At 42.2% G+C, this 8,763-nt stretch overlaps 1 protein-coding gene across 4 annotated transcripts in view; it reads left to right on the top strand.

Moving 5' to 3' along the window:
- Window positions 1–6,921, top strand: part of KIF15 (kinesin family member 15) — a 68,278-nt gene extending 61,357 nt beyond the window's left edge. For 2 of the 4 annotated variants that reach the window (XM_032412556.1, XM_032412558.1), the window contains 5 exons: window positions 452–524; window positions 995–1,032; window positions 4,751–4,916; window positions 5,167–5,298; window positions 5,632–5,998. In XM_032412556.1, the coding sequence (XP_032268447.1) occupies window positions 452–524; window positions 995–1,032; window positions 4,751–4,916; window positions 5,167–5,298; window positions 5,632–5,694 (472 nt within the window). In that variant the 3' untranslated portion in view covers window positions 5,695–5,998. Of the gene's footprint in view, window positions 1–451; window positions 525–994; window positions 1,033–4,750; window positions 4,917–5,166; window positions 5,299–5,631 lie in introns of all 4 variants that reach the window. The other 2 variants (XM_032412555.1, XM_032412557.1) reach the window with 2 other exon arrangements.
- The last annotated feature ends 1,842 nt before the right edge of the window (window positions 6,922–8,763 follow it).

Below are 8,763 nucleotides of genomic sequence, written 5' to 3' on the forward strand. Positions count from 1 at the left end.
AAATTGCCAGCTGACCATGAAATCCAAGCAAAGGGGGCGTTGGGGCTCCATATGGTAGGCTAGCCTGAGGAACCCTCCCCACACCCAGTGATGCCCCCTCCCAGCTGATCACCAGGCTTCTGGACCGCCTGTCTCAGCCCCCTTTGGCTCACATTTGATCTTCATTTGGTACGACTCTTGGCTCCATTTCTACTTTACTTTTCCCCGGGCCTTGATTGGATTTCCCAGCTCTGTTCATCTCAGTTTTGTATGGGAGGCATCCTGAATTCCGGGGAGGTGCCTTATTTCATCCCCATATATCAATCACATTTGTGAACTGTGCTAACTTGACTTAATCACCAGAGTTAGCTTTTCGTGGCATAACTTGGCATTGCTGTGTACAGCAGATAGGAAAGTGATACTTGAATATGCCTGACCGTGTTTCCCTATCCTCCCTTTCTCATCTCTGTAGTGAACAGAATCATCTAGATCATCAACAGCTGAAGAATGAACAAGAAGAAATGATCAAAGAAAGACTTGCTAAAGTACAACCTTTTTTTTTTTTACGTTTCTTGTCTGAGAAATGCTTTTCTACTTAGCATCTGTGGTTATAGATTTTAGAAACCATTTTACTCTTGAAATTTCTGTCTCTCCTGTATTCCCACTGTTAAGTTTGATATTTACCATCAGTATTTAGACATCGTTGATGAAATAAGAGTGAATTTGTGAATTTGTCTTCGTGTTTCAGCGGTTAGTCTCCTGCCGGCATCCCCACACAGAGTTTTCCATTTAGAATAGAAGCAGGTATAGGGTCCCTGTGGGAGGCCTCACGGGGCGTAGTGTGTGAAGTCTTAAGAGACAGGCACCCCGTTTAGGGGTGCACCGTTGGGGTGTGGAAGAGGATGTTGGTTTAATTGATCTCATTACCATGAGGGAAAGTGGACTGCTTACTATCAATTTTTTTCTTAGCAGTGGTAAAAACTTAAGCCATCTTTTTCTTTTTATCTTATTACAGAATAAATTAGTTGAAGAAATGCTGAAAATGAAAGCAGAGTAAGTGCACTGTTTCGTAATTCAAGTTCTTGTAGGTCTTTTCTTTCTTCTCTAAGGAAAGAAATACTATATCCACAGGTAAGTAACTCCTTTCCTTCTTCTGGTTTCCTCTGATTTAAAACCTTGGGCCTCTTTACATGTGTTCTATAAACAGGATTTTAATTTTTTCATCTAGTTTTCAGATTAATTTATGTAATCTTATAAACTGCCTCATTCTTAGAGGAACAAGATATACTGTATTTTCTGTCAAATTCAAAATATGTAAGCTGGTTGGTATTAACAAATAAAATGGTCAAACATTAGAAAGATAGTGCACTCTGAATAGATATTCATCCAGAGAAGAGGTCCTCAAACATTTTTTTTTTAAGATTTTATTTATTTATTTGAGAGAGAGAGAATGAGAGACAGAGAGCATGGAGGGGGGGAGGGTCAGAGGGAGAAGCAGACTCCCTGCTGAGCAGGGAGCCCGATGCGGGACTCGATCCTGGGACTCCGGGATCATGACCTGAGCCGAAGGCAGTCACCTAACCAACTGAGCCACCCAGGCGCCCTAAACATTTTCACTTATTAAACCTCCTAAAAGAATTTTGAAATACCATATACCCTCGTGCACATTTTTGGAGTTGACTTTATGTCTAAAATTTCTCACTGAAAGTTTACATTGAAGCAAGGGGTGGAAGTTCTCACATACTGAAAATAGTGCCATGTAGGAATAAAGTTCTTGGTGTCAGGACGGCCGACTGGTCTCAGGCACAGACTCCAGCACCTGCTTCTCAGGGTCCAGACTTCTGGTCTCTGCATGGAGGCGTGGGTTCGGATCCCACTGCTGACACATCTCCAGTTTTGTTCCGGCCATTGTCCTATCAAAAGTCTCACCTTGAACTGGCCATAGAAGTAAAGCTCTGGTGCTGTTCTGTTAAAAGTATCCCACTGACCTGCTACTTTCTATCCATTTCACAATACAGGAACAAATTCCTAAATCTAAAATTGTACATTGTTCCTTTTTCCTTTCAAATTGAATTTCTGTTCCATACCTACACAGAATTATATCCTAATTTAATATATTGTGTGGGAATTTTTTTTTTATTACCCTATCATATAACTGGGCAACAAAAGTATATATACAAATGGGAAGTAATTGGTAAAAGTTTCTTGTGTTGTAAAAGTAATTTGTATTTGTATGGCTGGCTCTAGTGCTGTATTTCTTCTGGATTGAGTTTTCATTACAATTATTATTAATCATGGTGTCCTTAAATTATTACAAGTTTTTATAAATTATTATACGTAGTAAAATTTAAGTGGAAATGCATCTCCCAGTGCATTTTATTTTCATGCTTTTGCTTCAGTTACTCATTATTCTGTTATACTTAATTCTGGAATGAGACAATATTCAGTATCACCTCTGTTCCTACTTTGTTTTTATAACTGTAAGTGCTGAGCAATCTTATTCACGTAGTTAGTGGCAACAGAAGGAATTTTGTCATGCAGTTATTTGAACTCCATCCAAGTTAGTATGTCAAAAATTACATAGTGATCTGTCATCAAAAATTCTCCTTTTTTTTTTTTTTTAAGATTTTATTTATTTGACAGAGAGCGAGAGAGCACAAGCAGGGTGGGCAGCAGAGGGAGAGGGAGAAGCAGGCTCCCCGCTGAGCAAGGAGCCTGATGCGGGGCTCCCTCCCAGGTTCCTGGGATCACGACCTGAGCCAAAGGCAGACGTTCAACCGACTGAGCCCCCCATTAAAAAGAACAAAAATTCTTTTTAATGATCAGCTGACAAAGACCACCCATTTTGTAAAAAGATTTGTTACCCAGTCATTTGCTTTATAGCATCAAAGAGTATAGATGTGGAACAGAGCTTGTTCCATACTTTGCTCTACATATGAGCAGTTTAGGGACTGGCTCCCAGACAGTCACTGTAGAGCTAGGACAGAAATGTGGATCACTTACAGGATCTATGAGAATCCAGCTGTACAGTTTGTAGAATTGCAGCTATTTTAGAAATAATAGCCATTTTAGATTTTCCAGCAAAAAGAATAAAAGCTCTCTAAGTTGGCCTGTAATTTATTTCATAATCTAGGAACCAAGAGTCTCCAGTGATACACTGTCCCTAGAAGTTACAGGACCTCACTCTGTGGGCAAGGGAAGCACACACTAGAAAGTGGCACACCCAGTTTTATCGGTCCCAGCCTACAGCAGTGATTCTCACCATAATGTTATCTATTTGTGCATGTGAGGATGCTTTAAAAAGCTACCAGGAGGTGTGCCTGGGTGGCTCAGTCGTTTAGCGTCTGCCTTCTGCTCAGGTCGTGATCCCAGAGTCCTGGGATCGAGCCCCACATCGGGCTCCCTGCTCGGCGGGAAGCCTGCTTCTCCCTCTCCCACTCCCCCTGCTTGTGTTCCCTCTCTCCCTGTCTCTCTCTCTCTGTCAAATAAATAAATAAAATCTTAAAAAAAAAAAAAGCTACCAGGAACTGAATTCTATGCTAACTGGTGTAGGTAGGAGATGCTTAATTTCATATCACAAGAGGTCTGGAGGTGCACTGACTCAATGATGCCATCAAGGACCCATACCCTTCCCATTCTTTGACTTTCGGCACTCTTGCTTGTGGCCTCGTGGCCACAAGATGGCTGCCATAGCCCCAAATCTCATAAACAAGAGGATCACAGTTTGTAATGAGGTGGGTTCAAAAGGGCTTTCTTTTGTCAGGGGAGAAAAAAAACTCCTACTAGCCCCCAAGAATCAGCCTGTGCTTCATGGTCAGAATTAACACACCTCCAGGTAAGTGGAAGAAACCAGTATCTGGCAGTAGGGTAGAGAAACCAGGCTTAGCCTAGACCAGTTTAGTTTTTACCAACACTTGGGAACTGGGTGTGCTTCTCCGTTTTTTTCCTTTTTCCCCCCAAAGAAAATGAGTTTTTATGGGTAAGCAGCAGCAGGGTCTGCCGTGCCACAGAAATTTCATCAAACTGAAGCAAAGTACACAAGACAAATGCAGAACAGCTCTAAGTGAATCAGGGAGAACATCAGTGCCTACTCCCCATGCTGTTCTTCTGAGGTTCCACAGAATGTAGTCTGAAAACACTGCTCCTGAAATAAGCTTGCCTTAAATGGCATATTAAATTTTGAGTATGATGTCATAAAAAATAATCATTCTATTCCATATGCATAAAAATGCAGTAAAAAGTACTTTCTTTTGGACAGCTTATAGGATTCACACAATTTTATTAAAACAGTGCATTTCTATGTAATTCCATGATAACTTTGTTCCTCATTTTTCTTTTCAATTGACAGTTGTAGAGTGTATGAATTCTGAATAGCACATCCTTGAAGAAATGACTGGTGTCCTATGGTCTGAGAACCAGTTTTTGAAATCCAAAAGAATTAAGATATGGGGCATTGAATAAACTATGCAGACTATAATAATACTTAAGTTACATTTGCTCCAAAGGAGCCAGATCCAGAAGTTTCCATTCTAAATTTTTATTATTTAAAAAATGGTTTGAGGAGTTTTCCAAAATGAAAGTCTTGGATAAAATAACAAAAGAAGCCTATCTGCATCCTTTGCCAAATCTCCCTATGCCGTCACTAGGGGAGGGCTGAATATTTGTGATGCTTTCAAATAAAAATTCTGGGCTTGGGTGAAAAATGTCTCATTTGAATACTGTTGTAATTATGTTCCTTTGGAATCCCACAAAACACTGTTTGTTGTTACAGCCTAGAAGAAGTCCAGAGTGCCCTTCAGAACAAAGAGATGGACTGCCTTAGAATGGCTGAGGAAGTCGAGCGAACCAGAACTTTGGAATCTAAAGCGTTCCAAGAAAAGGAACAGCTGAGATCAAAGCTGGAAGAACTGTATGAGGAAAAGGAGAGAATATTCCAGGTGCGTTTGTGTATTGGTTGTTTTCATGTGCTTAGGACATGTCTGGGAGGGGGTATCCGTGGTTTAGAGTCGCTCTGGCATGCGCAGGGATGAATGGCCATGAAAGCCGGGAACCTGGGCTCTCTGGCACCCAGGTAGTTGGCCAAGTAGTTGACCTACTTCGTGCTCTTGGGAGGCACGAAATAATGTGATTGTAAAAGCAAAATTAAGAGCAGCTCATTTCCCCCTCCCTGGATTGATTTGCCTGCAGGAGATGGAAATGTTAAGGAAGCAGGTGGAGTGTCTTGCTGAGGAAAATGGGAAGTTGGTCGGTCACCAAAACCTGCATCAGAAGATTCAGTACGTCGTGCGGCTGAAGAAGGAGAATGTCAGGCTCGCTGAGGTAAGCTCTGAAAAGTACTCTAAATAAACTCAGCCTGGTCTTAGAATGCTTGTTTCAAGTTTAATTTAATCATCAAATCACTTAAATGCCTTCTTTGGGGAACTTAATGAATTAAAAAATATATATATCAGTCCTTATTATTCCAAGGATAATTCAATCCGTTGTCAGGCTCTAACGTAATCAGATTCTTGTTTAATGTTATAAATCATTTACAAATTGAAAATTGTAGTCTTAATTTGAAATATAAACTTGATGAATGCAAAGAATAACTTCCTGTAAGCATTTGAGCCTTAATTTTGTTTTCTTTTCCTTTTTTTAAAATTTACTTCTCAGGAGACAGAAAAGTTGCGTGCTGAAAATGTATTTTTAAAAGAAAAGAAAAGGAACGAATCGTAAGGCTCTTGGTCAACTACCTACCTAGGCATCACCTTTCTGGAGAATTTCTTTCCTCTTGCAAAAGTAAGCCCTACCCTTGCGCATCTGACAAAGCTGAATCGAGGAGCGTAATTACTAACTGTGTATGTGGCATTGGGGGCTGACCTTCAAGTTTCTGATGAATGTTCTGCATCCATACTCACCCTGTGGCAGTCGGCAGTGTACTATTTCGAAGTTACCGTCCCATTTCAATGCTTTCAACTCTAAATACTGGGAAAACCTTTTGCCTTTTTAAAATAAAAAACTGTAGCTAAGGTTTACAGTGGATGTTGGCCAGGTTATTTTTTCCTTAGATACTATCTTCCATAATCTCCTTTGAGTCTTATAGCAGCAGCTCTAACGATACGTAGTGGTTTCAAAACTTGCCATGACGTTAATCCTATTGAGTAGCATGTATGAAAGGCAAACTTGTTAATATAGATTATTTTTGTATCCTTACTTTCAGTATTCTGAGCATTTTTTTATGACTGTAAATATGGCCATTTTTTCAAAATGTAATAAAATCCTTTAAAAATTAACAGTTTAATAAAGTAATTTACATTGTTCACTTGGGAGTGCCAGATTAAAGACATGTCCATTCACCATATACTTAATGAGCACCTATTATATGCCCTGGTCATCCGTGAACAAAGCAAACAAAATCTCCTGCCCTCGAGGAACTTCTGTGTGTCACCACTTCATTCCTTTTCATTGCAAATCATATTCCATTGTGCGGAGATGCCACATTTGATTTACTTACCATTTGATGGACATTTGAGCTATTGGCAGTTTGGGGGCTATTATGAATAATGCTGCTGTAAATTTTTGTGTGCCAGTCTTGCTGGGGACCTGTGTTTCCTATGGCTCCTAGATACTCCTAGATACCTAGGAGTAGAGTTGCTGGTAAGCTTGTGTTTAACTTTCTAAGATCTGCCTCCCCTTTCCAGATGCACCGTTTGGTTTCATCCTCCATATTCCCACCAGCAAGGAGTTCAGCTTCTCCATGTCCTCCTCAGCTCCTGTTACTGCCAGATGTTTTAGTGTAGTCATCCCAGAGCTTGCGTTGTGGCTCATCACTGACATTCTCCTAAGGCCTAATGATACCGAGCATTTTTTACACATAATAGAACACTATACGCAGCAATAAAAAGAGGCAACATGGATGAACCTCAACAACAACAAAAAAAGTGGAAGAAGCCAGGCCCAAAAGACCACATACCTGTATGATCCCATTTATGTGAAATGTCCAGAAAGGGCAAATTATAGAGATAGAAAGCAAATCCTCGGTGGCTGGTGGCTGGGGATGGGAGCGAGTGACCGTAAGGGCATGATGGGAACCTTTTTGATGTGGTGGAAATGTGTTGGTTTGTGGTGATGATTGCACACAGTTAGCTCTATAAGTCTTCTAAAAATTAAACTCTCTTCAAAATGGCTTCATTTTATGGGTCATAAATTATACCTCAATAAAGCTGAGGAAAAACAATTTTAAAAATTAATACACAGTTGAATTCCCAAAGAGTAATAGTCAATCCCTAAGAACCAGAAACAAAAAAAGGGAACTAAAAATCAGTGTAGGAGGCACCTGGCAGGCTTGATGGTGGAGCGTGGGACTCTTGGTCTCGGGGTTGTGAGTTCAAGCCCCATGTTGGGTGTAGATCTTAAAAAAATAAAATAAAATTCAGCATATAGAGCGTAGAAACTGAGATCGCCCTGGAGGTGGGAGAAGGGTTGGAACACTGAAGCTGGTATTAAAGAGGCTTGGTTGGGTCTTACCCACCTATGGGAGTGTCTGGGGGCTGCCAGAACAAATGACCACAAACGGGGGCTAAAAGCAATTCTCTCACAGTTTCTGGAGGCTAGAAGTCCAGATTCAAGGTGTCAGCAAGGGCATTCTGAGGGCTCCAGGGAGCGTCTGTTCCATGCCTTTCTCTTAGCTTGCGGTACCCACAGCAGTCCTTGGCGGTCCTGGGCGCGTAGATGCATCACTCCAGTCTGCCTCCGTTGTCACGTGGCCTTCTCCCTGTGTCTCTGTCTCCTGGAAGAACACTAGTCAGATTAGGGCTCACGCTAATGACTTCTTAATTTGGTTACATCTGCAGTAAGGTCATATTCACAGGTGTGGAGGATTAGGACTTACACATATCTTTTTTGGGGGGACACAATTCAACCTATAAATAGCAGTTATCAGGGCTATCCATGCTTTAATTTGAGCCACAAAACCACCCTGTGAGAGAGAGTGGCAAGGAAGGACTTCCACGAAAACTTCCGGAACGGAAAAAAAAAGGCTGCTCAACAGTTCAGTGTGAAATCATACTAAAAACGTCCAATACAGATTATGTAAACTATTTTTTAACGTGTGCTGTATATAAAACTGTGCCTAGACAGAAAGTACTCTAATAATGATTTTCCTGGAGAGAAGTAGTCCCAACACTTCTCTTGGAAAGACATGTACTACTTTTTACACACAAACATTTTAAACATTTAAGTGCATAGGAAATGGGAAGTAATGTTAGTCCTGGGTATCTGAGCAGAGTGATTATGGGTGACATATTTTCTAAATCCCACAGTGAGCGCGTATCCATCTGGGCATTCTGATTTGTAAGAGGCCCTCGCCGGAGCCCGCCTCCTGGCCGAGTGTGGAGGTCTCTAGCGCCCTCTGCTGAGGCGTCTTTCCACTTGGCGCCTCCCGAACTGGAAGGTGCAGGTGAGTCCCCAGCGGGTCTTGTTGGAATGCAGATTCCGATCAATGGGTGTCGGGCGGGCCCGGGATTCGGCATTTTTAACAAATTCCTGGGGAAAGCGGATGCTGGGCCGCACTCAGCGGCAAAGACTGAAACGGCCCGGTCACGGATAGTTATTCTACAGCAGCAACCACAGCGGCACGGCCGCGGCTTCCGACACCAGCCCCGGACGGCTCCCGGGTAAACCTAAGCCCAACGCCGCAGGTTGCCCGCTGCCCCGCGGAGGCTCCCGGGGCGCGGCTCCGCCCCCGGCCCCGCCCCCCGGAGGCCCTCGCCGCGCCCGAATTGGCCTCTCCGCTCACGTGGGCGC

The sequence above is a fragment of the Phoca vitulina genome, unplaced genomic scaffold, assembly GCF_004348235.1.
Source record: "Phoca vitulina isolate PV1807 unplaced genomic scaffold, GSC_HSeal_1.0 scaffold13, whole genome shotgun sequence".
Classification (NCBI taxonomy): Eukaryota; Metazoa; Chordata; class Mammalia; order Carnivora; family Phocidae; genus Phoca; species Phoca vitulina.